We start from the raw sequence: 21,972 nt of genomic DNA on the forward strand, positions 1-21,972 counted from the left end.
GGTAAATTTCAATTATATTAATAATAATAATAATAATAATAATCATAATAAGGGACGAAAACTAGTGGCTTTACCCAATTTTTCAAATTTCTCCTTCAAACGAAAATTTTTCATGCGCTAATATGAATTTTGCAATTAAGTGTAAAAAACAATGCACTTAATTGTTAGGTGGTTACAGGATAGAACCTATTCATCTGTTTAGTTAAGCATAAAATAAATTAGTGATGAACTTCAGTTATTGTCATTTAATACCAGATATACGGCGCATTTGTTTTAAATATTAATGAGGTGTGTAATATAAATGGTACTCAGCTCTCAACGGAAACAAAAATATTACGATTCCTAAAATAAAACACATGAAAGGTACTATTAAGTTTATGAACGATCGTGACAAGTTGTACACGCTCAATGCGTACTGAATTTTGTAGGTTCAAAGTTGCAGATTTGATATATACAAAAAAATTTCATCCACAATTCTGTCTATACGATCTCTCATATTAATTTATTAAAGGTTGCATACCAAAAGTTGCAGATTTGAAATAAACAAAAAAGTTCAACCACAATTCTGTATCTACGATCTCTTATATTAAAGGTTGCATACCAAAAGTATTCAACCTAAATGCTCAATGTTGCCTAATATATATACGAATATATAAATACTCGATGTTGAATAATCAATGTTCAACACTCAATGTTATATAGATAATGTTGCACACTTTATATTGTAGAGTCAGTGTTCCACACTCAATGCTACATAATCAATGTTTTATACTCAATGTTCGATAGATAATGTTGCATAATCAATATTGCAGAGTCAATGTTTCACACTCCAGGCCGCATAATCAATGTTCCATATTCAATGTTCGGTAGATAATGTTGCATAATCAATATTGTAGAGCCAATGTTCCATACTCGGAGTCACATACTCAATTTTGCCTGCTCAATGTTCCATACTCACGCAATAATGCGAAATTTTACACTCGAAGTTCCCTATTAAACGTTGCATTACCAGAATCCCTAGGCCGGCAGCTTCTCCCTGCAACGTCGAGGATAATATCGAAGGCGGTCCATGCATGCACCTCATATGTGACAGACACTCTAAACTGGAGCACTCAATATTCGTCATCAATTAATCAAAGAACAGAAATTTTCCTGGTTCAGAGGAGCTGGGAAATGCATTATTAACACAGACATTTCAGTACCCGAAGTTATAGCCATTCAAGCTCTATTTCCAAGATTATTTTATCTCCGCCACAATTCCACAAGTGATCTCCACGCATTTCCAACAAAGCACTCACTTTTATAAATCACCAAAAGCACGAGGACTAACGAGTCGGAACACGAAATGACATAGCCTGAAGCAAACTAAAGTAATTTGAGATGCAAATAACAAACTATTCTTGTCCTTGATGAATAATTGAAAGAACAAAACGACTCAGGGGATAAACTCCGCATGACTTGTTGACACCGCTCGACTACATGGTAGCCGAGGCTGAATTAGCGAGGCGGTCAAGGCACTCCGTATACGAGAGATAACTTTATCAGATAGTATAGCCTCGCGTTACATGATTACGAGTGAACACTCTACTACGTCACCGCTGTTAGAAGAGTCCAACCTGCAATGTTGGTGATCACGTGCTCTTGTTCACCAAATAGTTAACAATGCTTTCGTAAGAGTATTTCACTTTGTTGGGCCCACGAATTGTTAAGATTAACAGAAATAAAAAGTCTGATTCTCAATGACTTTGTATTCAAAATTAAAAGTTTATTGTTAATTGTTTTTATAATTGAAGAAAGATTCAAACGCCTAAGGTTTGAAATAATCTACACGACCAAAAGGACGTAAACTAACGGATGAGTTACCAGTCTATTAATGACAAATTAATTATTTAGATAAAGAAGTACATGAGAATGGCGAGATGACTTGATGAAATTAGGTTGGGGGTTCTAAATGTATTGATACTTCGTAACGATAATAATGGAGATGAATGAATTTCAAGGTCAACTATGCAATTCGATAGTATTAATTATCATCATTTCAGTGATAACTTATCAACACTAAGAAAAGAATGTGACACGAATGTGTGTGAAAAAGGTTGAGATTAATGTTACGGGACGCCCGGCCTGATAAAATAAAATGTGGCTCATCTGCAACCGTAAAGTTTAGGATTTAGAGACCATATATTCGCGAATTAATGTATAGACAAAACCTTATAACAGTTGCAGTAATACAATTATTACAACTTACATCATGCAATGCATTAAGGTAATACAAATTATTACAACTTACAGCATGCAAGGATCACAAAAGTCTATCACATAACATTTGGGCCCAAATTGTCATTATTCATTATTTTAATGAAGAATGCCTTTAAAATTAACCTGAAGATAAAACATCAGATGCGTCCCTCGGCGAAAGGAACAATATCTTGTACAGGTCTTATATTTTCCACGAATTGCAGCGAGCAAGAACATGTGTGTGATAAATCACAAACCCAGATACTCACACAATGATTTGAACGGATGAGTTCCAAGAACAAAATTTGCTCACCGTGCACATGATGAATGTCTTGCAGAAGAAATAAGGAATGTATTAATGTCTCCTGGAGATATTTCAGCATGAAGAACTTGTGCAACTTCCACGCCACCGTGTGCAGTGATGCTTGATGGAGAAACGATGGATAGGAATGCGGCAGTTCGAGCAGAACTCGATACCTGTACCAAACACAGATAATTTTTTTTTATTATAATGACCTGTCAAACCTAAACTACAGAAATAACTTCTAATGCCTCAGTAATGAAAAACAAAAACATGTATGTGCGCTTAGACATAGATAAGAGCTGATGACGTAATATTCAGTCTCTCATCATCAAAACAGATACGTTTCCGTCTAAACTTCATGTAATACCCATGTTCATTATGTACTTTGAATAACATTGCAATAAGAAAATTTGAGCAATTAACGAGCTAACTTAGAGTGTCATTAAAAATTTCGTGTTTCCCTCAGTATATATGGCTGAATTGATGTATTTAAAACTGGTTAGTTTAGCGAAAATTTTAATAGTTATTCATAGGAATACTGTGAACTATTCATATTAATAGTATGAGCTTCTCATAACAATAGTTTGAGCTGTTCATAATAATCTTTATCCTCACGCGAAAATTGAAGTAATGGCCATCTTAGTAGAAGCAAACTATACGAGCATGAGAGCCTGGTCACTTTAGGTCCCAGCATGAGAGCCAGGTCGCTTCAGGTCCCAGCATGAGAGCCTGGTCACTTCAGGTCCCAGCGCACTTCAAGAAGAAGCGCGGTCAAAACAAATAATCAGTCTTCATAATGAATAACATAAGCCAAATTTTCCCATTCAGACAAAACAACGGCAGGAAACGACAAGTAACAATGAAAATATTAATAGAAGCCCTTCAACGTCGTGCGATTAATTTAGTTTAAAATTAACTCGCTGAACCAAAACACGTTCAGATCGATGGTGAGAATGACAAACATGCATCGAAGTTTTTGCTACGTCACGATGATGAAGTGAATAATTCATATTTTGAAAAATAATCACGTGTAAATCCTCGGTTGTAATAAGAAGAGCGTGTTACCGTTCCCTGTTAAATTAGTAAGCACACGTTACCACATGCAAATTTACTCACCCAATTTTATCATTCATTGAGAAATTGTACCTTATGTTCAAGATTATGGAATCAAATGCACAAAAATATGTTTTCATCAACGATCAGCCTCTCATTTTAGCAAATTAAAGAGCAGAGAGCAGTTGCCGGCGGGCAGAAGTGGCACTGCGATGTAGTATCACACAACTCAGTGTACATGCACTCCTCTGTTCCGCTGGCCCAGCACTGATTGCAGCTAACGAGATCCTCGTGTGACGTTCAGCTACTTACTACGCCACTAACTACACTAATGTAAACCATCAACCCATTAATTACAATTAAGAATTAAGCGCTTGATATTGAAAGCCTATTCTATTCCTGTAGACAGCTACCGGACCCACTATGAATCATCGTCAAGACAATCCACAACGATTAAAGATTTTTTGACTTACCTCAGATGCGATTAGTTTGTGCCTGTGCATACTGTAGTCTCAGAGTGCGGGAATGTTTCTAAAGTTTTGTGAGGGGACGAATTCATTCACAGCAAGCTATTCGTAACGATCCAGTCGTCTAAAGTTATACATTAAATTGAAATGAAAATATCGTTCATTTTTTTCTGCAATTAAAAGTTTAATGTTAGTGAAGACGGGAAACAATTAATGGAAACAGACTACAATGAATGTGTGGAGAAAATTCATACAACGATCACGTAATTATTCATTAAAGACTACAACATGAAAAAATGAATAATATTCCGTAGAGGCTCAAATGATTATAATATATATGATAATTTATTAGAAGAACTCAATAGGCATGTCAGCCTACTTATATACGGAGATTGCCGTAGAGGTCTCCGTTGAATAAAACATTTTGAAAGTGTAAGAAATAATTCAACATTCGGCCACCGTCATCGTAGTTAGTCTCGTGATAGATTGATTTACAAAAGAACTAACTATCAAATTATGTGCAAGTGTATAAGCATTCAAATTACCATAATTGATTGAAATATGCCTCATATTTAGGAGGTATGATTGATAGGCTTGAAGACAAAGTTTTCATTTGTGTTTACAATTTTCAAGTATTTTCTTATTTCACTCAAAAAAAAGTAACCTGGAAAATTATGAGTCTCTTCACAGGCAGTTATCTACAGAATTGTCCATCCTTCATAATGATAAGCATTACATTTTACTGAGTTTTCTCGCCATACATGGCCCCGACGGAAGTTGTGCCTAAGAACAATTAGTCTAAGGACTAATTAATTAATTAAAATAATCGAATTCAATCTTGACGCAGCATGGCTACATCCTGCCCATAGTCTTCCTAGTGACCATCGACAATCATGAAAAGAACTACCATGCATAACATCATTGGCATTCAGTAGACCTTCATGGGAGCCGCTCGATCGTGGATCTTGAATTTGCAGACAACATCTGCAACCTTTCCCACCAAGCAGCAGCACGTGAAATTATACAATTAATCTACACTTCGGTTCTTGGGGACGACTCCACATCTTCAAAAAACAGACCAACCTATTCAAGTACAGAAGAAAACATCACGACGAGGACCGCTAAACCGGCTTGGAAGCATTGTCAGTAAAGACGGTTGAGCAGACAATGACAAAGCCAGGCACTTATTCAACACCATGCAACCAAACTTCGGCCCCAAATAACTCTCCCTTTTCAATGAGATAGAATTTTCATTAAGATTTTCATTACTTACGTGATGGTATTTTCTGTGTTCGACTCTGGTTCCAGCAGAGTATTGCTGGTGATAGGTTTACATATACTTGCAACAACAACACCAGAAAGCTCAAGATTTTTACCACTAGATGAGAAGGCCACATTCTGAACATCAGGTAACCTGATTATATATAAATGAATAGACCAGAACCGCTTGGCCAAGAAGTGAAGAACTGGGCAGGAGAAAGCATAAGCTACGCAAACGAAAACTAAAGGGCTGCCTTTGACAGGCGCAAAATACTGAAGCTTCCATAAGGGAGAGTGAGGTTAGAAGCTCTAAACTCTAAAGAAAACCTGTCAAAAAGTCAGTCGATGTTATGCAAGCTGTTGCTGCCGCGCACCCAGCTGGAGGAGTTGCCTGGATTCCGTTGATATAGTTAGTCTGCTGCCCTCTTCTCCCGGAAAATCTTTTGGAATTAATAACGATTTAATTCAAATGAATAAGTGAAGACGTCGATGGCTTAAACGATTGAACCACAAGCCACTTTTCCGTTCAAATGCGTTTGATATTTAGATAACAACTTACCATGCATGTGTTTATTTTACAACACAACACAACACAACACAACACAACACAACACAACACAACACAACACAACACAACACAACAATATCTACACACTCTAAAGGTCGGATTAACAAGTAAATCATAGGAGCGCATAAAAAAATAGACTATTAAAACTAAGCTAACAAAAGGTTCGCTAAAAATATTTACACATAACATAACATAATATAACATAACATAACATAACATAACATAACATAGCATAACATAAAATAAAATATTCTAACATAGAATTGTCGGCGCTGAAGAATAACCCTGATGCTACCTGTCTTCAATTTTTGCACCAATCGGGACATGTTCACAGGAGATTTAGAAACTGGCACTTTGACCGCATCTTTTCTAAACTAACGTGGGTTTGAAATTGCTACCTATAATTTCTTCTACCCAGGTCCGTAGGGTGCTAGGTATATGATTCAAGTCTAATCATATACCTCTACATAGCATTGTCTAGTCGGTTCTTGAACACGTTCATACTTCATACACGGAGCGTCAACGATGTAATTGGGGAGGCTGGTGTATATGGTGTTAAAAAATTTGTTAGTGTAATACATACGAAGCTAAGCGCTTCTATTGTTATCCGTGCGTCACGTACAGTTATAAACTTTCAAATCCCCACGTATTTTGTCAACTGCAAACCTGTTAACTGGCATGGGTTTCGGTTACTTAGTCCGCTGGAGTCTGAATTTAGACAAAAATTTACGACTGACTGTTGTGCAAAATATTAATTGTATCTCCGACTTCTTCTCCTAAAGTTTGTAATTTGCAGATTGGCCCATAATTTTTCTTTCTTATACGCTGTGGTAGAGGTTTTCGCTTGTGAAGTGAACTTTCAGTGTACGGAAGCGAAATTAACTCGTTAAATACTTAGAAATTCAAGTTTGTATAGTATATTTCCCAATGAAAGGTCCTTAATTTTGGCTTGTATAAATGATAATGTTATTAGTTTCCTCGGTTGATACCAGTCAGATCGAGGCTTCTGAAGGTTATCTCTTTATACTGTACGCGAAAACTTCTACTACTTCTAAGGATCGCGCACTATAAATTATCATCGCTTATGACGATCTCTGCACTTGGTCCATTATAAACGTCTTTAAATGTTTGGAGGGAGTATATTAGCCTGAAAAATTTTTCATAAGAGCGCAGAAGCATGACTCGACAATTATCTAAATGAAATCACGCACATAAATTCCGCTCTTGTATGTAATTACGCACAATAATCCAACCGCGCACAAAGATTTATTTAGCCCATGCAGTTGATCAATTTCCTAGGAATTTTTTGATACCCAATAATTTTCGGATTTAAAATGCTAAACCATGGGAAACGATGTGATACAGGGACATCTTGTGAAGGATGTGATGAGTACGAATAATTTCTGCACAGTGGTGTCAATTCAGGCAGCGACTGATAATGTTAATGATTTTAATCCCCTTCATTCGAGTGGACGTCTTTAGCATAGCAGTTCAATCAGTGGTTCTGATTCACGTTGCATGTTACTAAGCCAATGTTACTTATGCTTGCTCTACATATGCCACGTGTATACTCCACCTAATACTGAAATAAATAAAATTATACATGAACTGTGAGGGAAGCACGTTCTGCTCACTGGGATACAGCGTCGCTAAGCAAGACTTCGTAGACGAAGCATGCAAGCACACGAGCAACTCGAAAACGTCCAATGAAAGTCCAGGCATGAATTTAAGGCGCATTATGCCGCTGTCTGTGGGTAATGGGGCATTTCAGATGAAATAAAGTTACCATGAAGATATTAAAACTGACCAAAGTTGGCAAACTCAATCTATGAAATTAAAGCTCTGATTCATTCGTCTTAGGCGTCGAGTTCATCAAAAGATTCCATTAATGTATCACAAATTGAAATGCCTTATATTGAAAACACGGCCGAGTGGGGGATAAATAAGGCAATATCAACTAAATAATTGTTTATTAATTGATCGCCGCAAGAAATACCGCGTCGAGAGCCGAGGATGGCAGTGGCCACCATCGGACGCGCCTCCCGAGTTTCAGCGCACTCGCCCGCATTCAACTAGATAATAGTTAATAGGAGTTTGCACTGCGCAAGGGAAACAATTCGTTTTAATTTGTAACGTGAAATGTTTTTAGATTAACAGGAAGTCTTAATTATTCGCATATATAGCTCACAGGATAAGAGAGACGGATAAGAGCTAAGAGGACTCAAGTATTAAAGGGTGGCCCAGTGGTTAAAGTTCAGAGTACTAGAATTGGCGCAGAGAGGCGCGGGTTCGATCCCAGCTCTGTGCGCCAGTTTCTGGTCAGAATCGGCAAGGAGGCCGGGCGGTTAAGCACAACAGAATTGAATCAGTGAGTTGCGAGTTCGAGACCGCAAAATACTGTGAGTGTTCTGCGATGTTAAGAATCGGCGACAGGCCTACGGCCTACTAAACGCTGAAACCGCTATAGCATTAGAAATAGGTAATAGACACAGGACTTCAAATTTTCACTTAGTTAATATAGGCATAAGTGGAGGTTTTACCCTCCATATTGGAGGGAAAAGGCACCATGAAGAGCTTAATGCGAGCACTACGCATTAGTTTTCGCAGCTCACCTCCGTGAATGCAGAACCAGTAAGTTCGGTGTCGTAGCCGACCCGCGCGCGCAATTGACAGTCGCTGCTTTTTTAACTGATGCCATTCACGGTAACATAAAATCAACGTCCTAAAAAAGCTCCCCACATCCATGCATGGTTTGTGGTCGAGCTAACGATCGTTGTAGATGTTGATAAAGTTTTTCTAGTGATCAAGTTTGAGCGAGACCACCAATTGGTCTGGAACAGAAGACCCAGAACCATGGCCCAGACTATATAACGGGGCCTGGATTTCGTTTCAGGAGTCTTAGGTTGGAGTCTAGGCTTTGGTGTGGCTCTCGCGTCTCAGTTTTTGGTCAAGGTCTTGGATCAGAATAACGGTCTTTGGTCAAGGTCTTGAGTTGTAGTTCTTGGTATTTATTTGCGTTTTCTGTGATCTTATTCGTTATTTTAGATCAGAGGTCGCCAAAGTATCCGATAAATCGACCTCTGGGGGTGGAGAAAAAAACTAGGCTGGTCAAAAATTTGATTGAGGTATGAAAGAGGTCGATTAAGCAGCATATTGATTTTATATAATATAGTTCATACCAATTTTCAACTGTTATTATTAATAGATTTCGAAATATATAAAACTCGATATAGCCAAGTAAATTTCTATTCCATACTTTTTCAGTTTATATATCGTGTAGCCAGCTTCTTCCATTCAATTATTTTATTCAAAAATTGAATCTGATACGATTTTTGAAACATACGATTTTTATATTTTCTGACGTTTCTCTTTCTTTTTATCCATCCAAAGTCCTAATAATGGTTTATTTCTGCACTTATATGTAAGGTTAAGTTCGTGGAGGAGGTTGATGTAAATAAACATGATATACCATGCATGAAGGGACCCCCGGGCAAAAAATTAGTATTTTTTTCTTTGATTTTGATATAGGACCAGTCCATGGTAAGGAGTCCCTGGTCATGAGCCGTATATAGGGTTTTTTTAAAATGGGTCTTTGGTCTATGTATTAGTGAACCTTGATTCGGTTTTGTGAATTGGATCCTGAATGAATCCCTTTGTAAATCCCTTTAAATCTCCTTTGCTATATAACGAGTCATTATGGGTCGTGATGTAACTGATTGTTTCCGACTTGATCACGAGAGAAAAATTCCTTAATACCTGCGCAGCGTGAGTTTGTTGGCTTAGCCTTTGCTTCGTCTCTACGTCGCCGATGAAGTTGTCAGAGCAGCCCGCTGTTGGAGGGGTGAGTTGCAGTCTATTGATGAGGAGCGTCATGCCGACTAGGCTTGTATATGTGGTCGAATAAATCAATAAAAGACTTATATGAACATACGGTTGCTCTCTGTTTCTCCCACTCGGTCACGTATTTAGGTGAAAATTCAGTCAGATCATTATGACTTATAATATTACAAAACTTATAAATTACGAGAAAATTTTGAAATAGAAATTTCCATGAAATTTGTTAATAGAGTCATGCATAATATAGAAAAACTGTGCTGGACTGTTAGTGTTGTCTCACAAAAGCGTCAATTTGCGGGAAGATATAGAGTTATGTTCTATAATAAGTTTCACATATAAGTTATGACTATACAACATGAATGACAATGGGAGGGAACAATATGTATCTTACTCGTAGATTACCTTGCTATCTACTTGAAATGGCCACACCAGACGGCGGCTGATAGAAACGCCTTATATGATGAGCATGAGATAAGAATGACTTAGAAAAATTATCAAGCTTCATACATAAATTATTTAGAAATAGATATCTTCCTTCAAACCAATAATGTATTTCTTGTTATATTTTTTCTCGCTTAGTTTTCATGATCTGTAATTTGTTTAGTATCTGCAATCTTTAGAAATCAATCCATTCATCAATATTTTTCTAAACTTATCATATATCGATATCAATTTCAAATAATTTTCATACTGCTTGTATAAAAGCAAATTTAATTCCTCTTCAAGCTATCGTAATTTATTCCGATATCCAAATATGTTACAAAACTCCGTAGATTTTTTTTGAAAATTTTCTTAAATTACTTAGTATTAACTTAAATCCGCATACACATGTATCTGTTCACTATTACGATATTACAAAGAATCTACTACATTTTCTAGCTAAGGCATTGCACATGATCCACCGAGTTTTCTAGCTAAGATATAACACAGGATCTACCCGATTTTCTAGCTAAGATATTGCTCAGGATATACCAAATTTTCTAGCTAAGATGGTACAGCTATCGTTAAAGTTACACTGAAGATTCCCACAGCTGCAGAATTTAATGGCTTTGAACCAGGACTGAAAAAAAGGAAGGCCCTGGATATCATTGCTGTGGCAAATACAAATTCGTCGGCTCAAGGCTTGCCACAGATAGATTCATATTATTACATCCGCCATTAATTATTATCGAGCGCACACTTGCGTTCGCTTTTCCACTCGTACATCGAAAAATATTTAATATAATTAATCTTTCTTGACCCATGACGACTCAGGGGTTCGCGTATTCAAATGATTTTCATTTATGTTTTATATGAAAAAATATATAAACAATATAATATTTCATATAAACAAACGATAAATGATTCTTTATAGCATATTAAATATTTATGCGGTTCGCCAGCACGCGTACTCTTGACAGCCGTTCAAATTAAATAACTAACATAATTATTCATTGTTTTCAATACAGTGTATTAAAGAAGACAAATTATACCAGAGTAGATGAAATATATAAGTACACCTGCAGAGTTGTCAGACGGAACACTTGGCAGCCGAGTGGGCCGTTCTTGGCAGGGTAGACGGGCAGGCACAGTATAGGCCAGGTGAGGCAGCGGCTTCATATCAGTGTTGACGTTACCGAGCTCGGGTCGTTACCTTAAGTACTTGTGTCCATAGAGAAAATATCGTGAATTAATGTAATTAGAAATATTAGGTTAATCATGAAAATTTAATCATGAAATGGTCAATGATCATATGTTGGTAGGAATAAGTGTGTAAAATTCAGCAGAAAGAAAAATATAAAGCGAGATTTTTCGCAATTATATCAAGAACTTCAAAAAGCTCAAACGACGCAAGAGAAGCCAATTGAAAACAATGAACAAATGTTTAAAGTTTACGATGAAGCAATACGAATAATAATAAGATATTTGTGTTTTGTTACTTCCGTAAATGATCTAATGGTTAAATGAGACTATCGAGGCAACAATTTGAACTGATGAGATGAACTGATATTGAGGGAACTTATCGCACTGTAGCTTCATGAATTAATAAACCAACTAATTATTCAAAGCCTATTTGCTAAAATGGTTACAATGAAAACTATTGGTTTTACTGATCACTTATGAACAGAAATAGCAATTGCAAATTCATCAGATATTTGAAATAAATCACAATTCTGCATTTTGTTTGGAAACGTTTATGAGAAATTTTGAATTCTCTGAATAGTTTAACCCAATATAGTTTACGTCAGAACAAATTCTCAAGTAAATTATTTGATATTTTTGATAATAAAAAGCCGGGCTATGGTGAATAATAAGTAATATCTCTGGTGCAACAATCTTAGGATATTGAGTTGAAAAGAGTTTATTAATTCGATGAAACTCCAGATTCGACGGAATCCAATTTTTCAACAAAATATTGTATCAAAATTTGTGCCCCATTTGCGTAAAATAGTGAAACAAAAAATATAACTCAGTACTCACTGCAGTGAGTGACAGAGAGCGCATTTTATCGTCGACGAAAACTTGAGGTCACGGACGGACAGACGGACGGACGGACGGACGGACAGGCAGAAAGACAGACAGACGGACATGGTGAGCACAATAGTGCATTTTTTCCATAAATGAGAAAATGCGTTAAAAAGAGCTGGCGTGGAAATCCCTGGAAAATAATTCTTCTTAATCTGACGCACGACTCAACTCGATTAAATTCACTGTTGAAAAAGCGATCAAAGTAAATCAATCTATGGACCCTCGCGATCTAAATTCAAATCGTTGCCAAATTTCAGTTTTTGGAAAACATTCGTTTATAGATATGAGTATCAGTTCCTTGATCGATGGCAAGTTTCTTTTCGATAACAAATAATTTTTATAATTATTTTGGTGCAGTTTTCAGGCAAGTTTGAATTTTGTTATATAGACTAGTTGAATTTTGTTGTTGTCTGAACGCTACTGAGCAATTATTTTTCCCGATCAGTTCGTATGGACGTGAGTAGACATGATGTCATGGTATTCCGAGAACATCAAACTCGTATCAGGAGCTCGTATAAAGATAACGGCTATTGTATCTTCCGTCGTATTCACATATTGAGTGTGATCTCAAAGACATAGATTATAAAGTTGCAGCTTCGGATGTGAAACTTCAGTTCTTCGATGCCGTCTCTCCCGTGCCTCCCGGTAAGATATTTCATACTTCGATTTTACTGAGTAACCGTCTGTCATATTGGCTGTATATTCTTGCTGTTGTACACTATTTCTTTTGTCATCATGATCACGTTATGGTGTTTAGTCATCAAAACGTACAAATTAAGTCAAAAATTAACAAGCTGGAAAATTTATATGACATAGAAACTTGTTCATATGGAACTAATTATGATTGAAAAGAAGTTTGTATTATATATAGCTTTAAATAATTCTATAATTTGTGCTTCTTGTGATTAAGTCTCACCATTATTACTTTTTTTTAATTTTCTGTTTCTAGATTTTCTTTCCGATGTGATGAAGTCATTGATATATAAATAGTTAATGCGAAACTTTTTGACTATAGTCAAATGTAAGTTTAATTTCACTTCGAAAAATGTTGGTAATTTCATCCCAGTTCCTGACAGTTATTGCAGCAAACTTCTGTATGTATTTAATTTGAAATGTTCCCAGATTGACGCCATTAATAGAGTTTCCTAGACCAACGAAGTTTCATGGTTCATCAAGTATCATAGAAAAATGACCACGTTCACGTCCCATGATTCTTTTGATTAAAAGTGATTACTTTTCATGATTAAACTTTCATGATTAAAAGTTGATTCCTAATTCTACAATTTCTCAGCATCAAATTTATACCTTCTAATACTTCTTATACCTTCTTCTATACCTTCTAATACCTTCTAATACTTGAACTTGCACTTGTTTTTAGACGTCAACGATCAACATAATGTAAATTAGTATCTACTCAACAATAATAACAATCCATAACATAATACTATTTTACTATTTACCACAGAGAAATCGTCATGTCACTCGCAGAAAGATCGTCTTCACCAGCTTATGCATCGGTTTGTTATTCCTCTTCTCCGCTGCTTATCGAAAAAAATTTTCTGAAAGAGGGAAGCTGACATTTCCAGTTTCAGACATCTTATGGGCAAGCGCTGACCGCAAGATCGAAGAGCACTTTAATAATACTACACCACACTTCAAAACACTCCTGACACAGGTTTGTTTGAAAATTAATACACTCCAGACACATGTTTGTTTGAAAAACCAGTTAGTTTGGAATATTTTTTAAATCGAAATGTAATTTCATGACGGTGTCTAAAATTTTACGAAAGTCGCAAATCGTCCTCTTCCAACCCAAAAGGTTGGACGGATTTTTTGTTAAAAAAAAGTAATCATAAACCGTTTATCAGTCTGAGAGGAGTGACATGCCCAATTTGGAATTATAATATCAAATTTAAAAAAGATACCATCAATCTGTGCAGCTACAGTCGCAACGTCGGCTTTCAACGACGACAAAACTTCACTCGCGTTCTGGAAGTTTGGTGGAACATCCGCACTTCTGGCCAGCTCTTCGTCCTGCAAGCGAGGACTTGGTGGTCTGCTACACGACCTTCGCTACAGCCAACAGATTGTTATGGCTTCCTTGGATCATAGAATCTTGGCAAGGTCCTGTGTCCGTCTCTGCCTACATTCAAGGCAACGAATTTTATGCCGTTAATATCATCGAAGCTTATCTCCGGAAATGCTACGGTGCCGGAATGGCACGCGTCACCATCCATCTTGTGTACCCAAGTGACGACAGACCAGAGTTTGGACTGAGAGCAAACGATTCGATTGATTTGAATAGTCTAAAATGTGGCAGTCCGGAAGAAGCAATTAATGATATCCTGACATCGTTTGAATTAGATCCAACGAAAACGAACGAACAATTCCCACAAAACTTTATGCGGAATTTGGCTCGACGTGGCTGCGACACACCGTTTTCCGTCTCTGCCGATGTTGACATGATTCCTTGCCCATACATGTACGAAAATCTCTCTGCCTTTTTGAAATTTAAACCTGATTGTGAGAAGTGTGCTTATGTCATCCCTATATACGAGATTCAAAATTCACCGGGAAATTTGCTACCGTCTACCAAAAAAAGTTTGATGCGCTTGGTGAGGAAGAAAGAAGCAAGAATATATCACAGCAAGGTAAGACGAATGAAAGACTGGCAATGAAACGCTCTGCATTTTTTATTCATACCTTAATGTCTGCACATCATATGCGAGGTGCAGTCGAAATTGAAGTATGATCAGACAATGGCAAATAAGGCGCTACTCATTCGATTGTTATCACTGTGTGATAGAGGTTTCCGAACTGTATAATATATGGGCCTGCCACTACTGGTGCACGAAGACATATTTCAGGTGGTATGCGTAAACGTTCAGTACATGGATCTTTAGTTTGATGTTTTTCTTTTGCAATGTTCTGCGATTGATTTGATTCCGATTTGAGTCTTAGATAGTTTGGTTTGCGAATAAATTGAATAAATTAAACATATTAAAACATGTCCATTCACTTGATGTACACCAGCTGGTAATTTATTATCAAGACAATGTGAAAATTTAATAAACAATTACAGAACATACAAGTATAAGATTGAGTTATTTTAACAGCCGAATCGTCACGACTATATATCGAAACCAGTATGTGACTAAATTTCAGCTCGTTGGCCTATACTACTAACTAATATGTTGCTTCATTCAAAGGTTTACTCCCGAAACCAAGGCAACAGCAAATTGGAAAAATGGGGCACCGACGTGTCCAACTCGTCCGCTGATGCCCTCTTCTGGACACTGAATGGCAGAGGCAACCGCAGCATCGAGGCCGTGGACAGCGTCGAGGAACTGGCGCCATACCAAGAACTCTACAACATCACCTCGTACCAGGAGTTCTGGGAGCCAATTGTGGTTCTTGACAGAAGAGCGCCAGAGTTTGACGAACGATTTGTGGGCTTCGGTCACTGCCGGAGTAGTTTGGTGAAGCTAGAAGCTGCTTATAATCTTGCACTTTAAATATTAGAATTTACTATAATTCTGTGTTCAATATAGTATGAGAAATGAGTTTAAGAAACATTCAGCTGGCTGTTCATATCAAAGACTTCAATTAAAGATTGCTGTTTTCACATTCATGAGTTGACTGGGATCGTTGCCGCTGTTTAATGGAGCTAAATATGCAATTTTTTCCTATAGTCTGACATTTTCTACTCGTTCTTGCTAAAATTTTTTTTCTAATATTACGAAAATGCCATAAATTTCGTAGAAATCGCTTTTTTCTTCTTAAAGAGTACTAGAGAAAAAATTTCAAACTATGACCATCCAGTAATCATTACAAAAAACTAGAAAATCTCTCATTCGAATCGCAGCTGTCGGATATCAACGTTTTTACTCAACAATTGAAAAAATATAAATAATTGATATGAATAATCAATTTTTAATTTTATAACTGAAATGAATTATCTGCTATTTTCACAGCACTACCTGCTGCACGCGCTGGGCTTCCAGTACTGGGTGCTGGATCGCGCCTTCCTCAGTCACTTCGGCTTCCAGAACCTCAAAACTTATGCGAAATTTAGACTGCGTGAAATAAAGGTGACTTTGATATCAAATATTTGAGAAAATTTAGGTAATTATATAAGTAATTTTACCACGTAGCAGTTACGTACCGACTATAGATACATTAATCATAGTAATTATTAATTAATTAATTAATCATAGTAATTTAAAAATTTCATTTATAAATTGTTGTTTGAAAAATATCTTTTGTAACGTCACAAGAACAATCAGGTAAGGGTCTGTGAGATTCTCGGAGTGATAATTTATTGCTGCAGATGTGCGAGTTATATGTTTAGTTAGATTAGAAATTAAAGAATAAACATCAAGATTGTTTAAACCGTTGTCTGATTAATGTGCATTTTCTGTGCAGGAAAATTATCAGCGCTACAAAATTTTGAAAAAAGAATTGCAAGTTGGCCTCGAGTCTTTGAAACTCAAGACGGAATCTTAAATGTAAATACTTATCTGTAATAGTTGATTTAATTTTTTACAATGAGGTTAGCAAAAGAGAAAAATTATTTCATATTGAAATTAAAGTGATGTCTGATGCCATTAGAGAAGAGAGAATAACGCCAGTGCGTCGTCAAAGGGAGACGGTAAGATATTCGGAGACAAAATATTCTGGATAATCCTACATTTTCAATTGTATGAGACCGATTATCAAGTACGAAAAGAATTCTCTGGGAAAAGTTCTAAAAATTTCATAACCTAGGATTGTAGGATAGTAGACACATCTATAAATTGATTTGCAAGGAAGGTTAATTAAAACCAGCATGCTTTTTGTGTGAAAAATCTATTAAATGTTCGACTGAGATTACCGGCAAAACACTTCTGTCGAACACTGAATTGATTTCGTGCCACTCTCTTCAATACATATTTCAACCATGCTTCAATCTACCAGAAGAATTGAATTGTCATGTGATTGATGATACTGTGTATTCATAGCAAATTTTATCTATTTATGAGGAATTTTACTTCGCAAAAATCAAATCCAAGTGTATAATATTATCCATTGATGCAGGTTTTGTCCAAGATCAGTGAACAAATTTTATTAACAATTTTCCTGTCGTTTTTTCCCTTTTTACTGAATTTATTTCTTTGAAGGAATAAAAATTGAAAATGATGTTTGAAAAGGGAGCTTCATTAACATATTTCGATGTTTCGAACACATATTGTTCATTGTAAAGTAAAGCGAAGGTTTTACAGCGCTTAACATTTAGATTTTGGGTTGACTTAAGTACAAAAATTAGGTATTATGAATAAAATTAAAGCTTAAATTTCTCTGAAATTATGCCAAATCCCTGAAGAACTCACTAGCTTGCAAATTGATAGCTAATAATTTACAGGGCTTAACATTTAGATTTTGGGTTGACTTAATTAAGTACGAAAATTACGTATTATGGATCAAATTAAAGCTTTGATTTCTCTGAAATTATTACCTGAAGAACTCACTTGCTTGCCAATTGATATTTGAAGACGTATTCTTGGTGAGGAGAGCTTCAGCTCATGTCAGTCTTGTAGCGTCTGAGCGATGCTGCCTATAGGTATTGCAAGCATGCATAGAGGGCGGCGCTGCGTCGGGATCGCGCTGGTCTCACGGTGAGCCTCCCTCATGTTCTTCTTTGGTCTTCCGGTCTGGAGTTGGCAAGTGAGACGGTGGCTTAACGTAGTTGATGTAAGCCAATATAGATTAATTTTTGAAGAATCTTTAACCTCAAAAGAAATTTATAAACGTCACAGGCATCTTGAGTCCGGATATTTCACACGGATTTTTTTGTATGATTTCCTTCTTTCATATATAGCACATAAAAAGTTTTATTCTGTCAGTTTTTTTGTGCTCGTAATTTCATTTTGCACGATTGACTGTAGGATTCGTTCATCTGCCTTGACCTCACAGTTCATATATTTTTGGGAGGAGATGGTTGTCGCGATGCTTCCGTTTGGTGCTAGTTCATTGTTGGCTCGGTTTTGGCGTATTTTCAGATAATAACAAAACTTCGTTTACTCAATGAAAGCAGGGGATGGATATATTCTCAAGCAAATTGTTTAGCCTTCACCTCTTTTTATAAATACATTTCAATTATACAAGTTATACTATCTAGATGAACAATTGAAATTGCCTTTTTCGCCTCATTCAAAATCTCCTTTCTTAATTTTCAAGCTACAATATTTTGAGACAAATCCTTCGATTTGTAAAACAGAATATCTAGCGGTTCTAGACGCCTTATTTTCCGATTTATCTTTTCATTGGATTATACATAGTAAAAACTATGGAGACGGAGTGCGAGCGGTGTAAAAATGGAAAAAGTCTTCTTAAAAAATGGCATCTAGTGTCGCATCTAGATTTGCGGTACGAATCGAATGATATAATACTCGATGTTATAGCTCGTAAATTAAAAAACAGAGATGAGATTCATAAAATTCCCCACTTTACCGTTTTCTTTCATTTCCTCAAAAAATTCAGACGACCAATATGTTCTTGCTAGTGTTAAGTGTTTCAGAAAGATAGGTCAGTTAGTTAAGGCATTTTTTGGAGGGCAGAACTCTCCCTTTAAACCATATGTGCATCGTACGTGCTGCCCATATTCCGCTTCCTACGCTCAAAACTTCAACTAACGAACCCAAAATCAGAGGACTCCGAGGTTTTGGAAGGCATAGACTATGTTTTGTTGAGAGGCGACGGTGAGGCTGGCTTATGGGTTACACTATATCATTCGACCGCGCAATAAAAACCCCTACGAATTGAAAGTTTAATGCGGTGCAGCGAGGTAATACAGCTCATTTAGTTTAAATATTGCTCGTATACCAGCTGGCGTAACCGACAGCGGTTAAATATATTTCAAGAGGTGTGGAAAAAGACAGTTCAGAACCGTGATGTTCAATCTTAAGCTAATTCGAGGATGATCCTTATTCTAGCAGGTGTAGATGTCAGCGGTTTGATACTATCTTTTTGGGGGTGTTCAGTACCGCGAAGTCAATCTGGGGTTAGTGCGAGGCTAGCTCGTACATTGGAAATTGCAGCTAACATAGGCTCGATTTATTCTTTTTGGAGAGTTCTGGAATGTCATACAAATATATTAAAAGCTCTGCACGAGATAAAAAAAAGTCACCAGGAAAACGCAAATCCAATTATTTCAGGTAAATGCAACATCACATTTTTCAAAATCAAATTACTGAAGACTGAATGCTTCCTGATTCGCACTTAATAAAAAATTCAATTGTGAAGCTCACCGATTCCGTGATTAACGGGATAGTGTACTAGTTCGTAAAGGAAATTGGCTAATTATAAAAACTTATTCTCGTGAAAATTCCCGCCGAAAGAGAAGTGATAATGTTCATTATGCTGAATCCCAAGCTTGGACGTGAAGGTATAGCAGGGGAAAAGGCGTTGAGGTTAGAAGACGTACATCGTACATCGACTTATCCAATGGACAGAATCGGAACAAAATTCAAGTCCTGTATGTAATAGTGACCAAACTTGACGTTCCAGACTAAACTGTGCGCCCTCTAGAGGAAAATGATCTAAAGTGTTCCCCACATCGCAATCATGCAAGGGTATAGTGGCCAATGCCAAAACGATGAAGATGCACCCGACGCAAAATACTTTTCAGACTTTGGCCGCGCTTCTATCCAGAATTGGCCGCGTCAGATGGGTCATTTTCAGCAGCAATTCTATCATGTGTTTATATTATTGCCAAGAACTAAAATAAGTTATCGAAGAACTTCAAAGTTCTTCAAGTTCAATAACAGTTAACAGATTTGATATAAGAAATCACGTGTATCAATGGGGATCTTGGGAGCTATAAAGGCTTGAAGCGTGAATACAAAATCGTCAGCCTGGCTCCGCCTAACCGCCGTATTGTCGAGTTTCTGTGAACATGATCTTTATGTCGGAATACTGAATGTTGTCATACTTTCTACCTTGGTCATCTCTTATGATAGTCTCCAGCCGATCTTTAACGTTGCCAAGATTGTGTCAAGTTTCCACTAAATTATTTTGTCGGATCGTAGTATTTGATGAATCGTCCAGTCGAATTTAATGGAGCCTTAAAAATCAATCTACCATTCGGTCGGAAGTACTTCCTAAATTGTCTACATCGTCTACGTAGCGTAGGGCCCGCTGGCAGAAACCCTGAGAAGTTCAAATGTAGCCAGCTATCCCACCACACTAATTCTTGCTTTAAAAAGCAGGGATACAACAGTATTGATTATTCAACCGTGTTGAATTAAATTGTCGCAAGATACTATATTACATTTATTTGTTGTTCAACTATAGTCTAATGTGTTTTTACATGCCCTGTCTATCAGTGATTTGAGTCGGTTTCAGAGGGTAGAACTTCTCACATCCTTTGTGTGGAACATATTGGCTGAACAATTTAAAGTCCATGGAATTCGAATAATATATTAAATATTGTTACATTTGGCAAACAATGGTATTAAATAATTGTTCCATACCAAAAGCCAGCATAATAAGCGAACGTACGGACACCGTTTATCCGGGCATCGGTTAGCCAGAAAAATACTCTCGAATATTTCACAGTTCAAACTTATTGGTCATGACGAATAAATGTAATAAAGCTAAATACTCGAGTAAATTATGAAATTGTTCCAATGCCATCGCGTCCAGAAAAGTTTTTGCTGATGCAAATGATTAAATTAGGTAATTAGAAGAAGACTATTCAAACGGTCGTTTTTTGAGATTCTGAAGAAGTACTTTTATTTTTTTTACCTATTTTTTACCTACTTTTATTACCTATTAGCAACAAGCACTTGTAATAACTATTATCAAGTGCTACTGTTACATGCGCTCCTGGTAACCTAATTTAAAAGTACGCGCCTAGGGATGAAGTGTTATTGAACAATGATAGTATATGCGTAGAAATTAACACGGAAATGCATCAAAATTATTCTGGCTGTCTGTCAACTATACTATAAAACTATGATGCTATCCACTATAATTATGCTAACTATAAAACTATGATGCTAGATGTCGTTCTATTCTGGGAGCTGCTGGAACACAAACTAAAATTCGAAACACATTCCGCTAAAAATTTAATGATCCAATTTACGAGACTTTAATATATTAAGTTATACAAGAACCAGCAATAGTTCTTCATCATAATACTAAGTATTTAGAAGCACCCTAATACAACAGAATTACAATACAGCCATGGACTTGCTCTTAGATTTGCAGTTGTACAATATTCTAAGCATCTCTGAATAAAAATCGCTTAATAGTTGGAGAAGAAGTCTAAAAGCCGCAACTTGGCTAAAATTATAAATAGAACTAACAAATTTCACAAATTAAGGCAGATTTAAATAAAAAATCCTGTCTCTGAAGACGGACGCTTGGCAAAAAAAAAGAAATAGAAAGAAAAACTTGAACAAAATTAAAATCTAAAAATATTATAAAGGTCTTGAGCTACGAACAAGTATCAAGCTCAAACAATACTGATAAACTATTTGAATAATTATAATAATACTTTGTGATAACAATGGATTTCTTACAGTAGTTCCAGCAATTTTTTATAAATTCAACCTATAAAAATAACGCCGGGGATAAATCCCAGGAGATTCACGCCTCGTATAAATAAATAAAGATGAAGCAAAATTGTATTATAGCCAAAGCGAGATCTAAAGTCAAAAAATGAATAATACTTTTTTTATGTTCACGTTATTTAA

The 21,972-nt window shown here is 36.4% G+C and overlaps 1 protein-coding gene across 1 annotated transcript; it reads left to right on the top strand.

Annotated features, from left to right (window-relative positions):
• Nucleotides 1–12,597: 12,597 nt before the first annotated feature.
• LOC108681511 (beta-1,4-glucuronyltransferase 1) lies at nucleotides 12,598–18,724 on the top strand. The gene is made up of 6 exons (XM_018170550.2): nucleotides 12,598–12,880; nucleotides 13,701–13,910; nucleotides 14,176–14,886; nucleotides 15,445–15,714; nucleotides 16,210–16,326; nucleotides 16,661–18,724. Exons 1-6 carry the CDS (start codon nucleotides 12,857–12,859, stop codon nucleotides 16,739–16,741), a joined length of 1,413 nt encoding a protein of 470 aa, XP_018026039.1. The 5' UTR covers nucleotides 12,598–12,856; the 3' UTR covers nucleotides 16,742–18,724.
• Nucleotides 18,725–21,972: the final 3,248 nt, after the last annotated feature.

The sequence above is a fragment of the Hyalella azteca genome, unplaced genomic scaffold, assembly GCF_000764305.2.
Source record: "Hyalella azteca isolate HAZT.00-mixed unplaced genomic scaffold, Hazt_2.0.2 contig264, whole genome shotgun sequence".
Taxonomy (NCBI): domain Eukaryota; kingdom Metazoa; phylum Arthropoda; class Malacostraca; order Amphipoda; family Hyalellidae; genus Hyalella; species Hyalella azteca.

Excerpts from the sequence above, each read along its gene's own strand:
- LOC108681511 (XM_018170550.2), top strand. The coding sequence starts at position 12,857 with ATGCCGTCTCTCCCGTGCCTCCCG. Across the intron at positions 12,881-13,700 it reads CGTCTCTCCCGTGCCTCCCG|AGAAATCGTCATGTCACTCG; the intron begins GTAAGATATTTC and ends TATTTACCACAG. Across the intron at positions 15,715-16,209 it reads GTCACTGCCGGAGTAGTTTG|CACTACCTGCTGCACGCGCT; the intron begins GTGAAGCTAGAA and ends CTATTTTCACAG.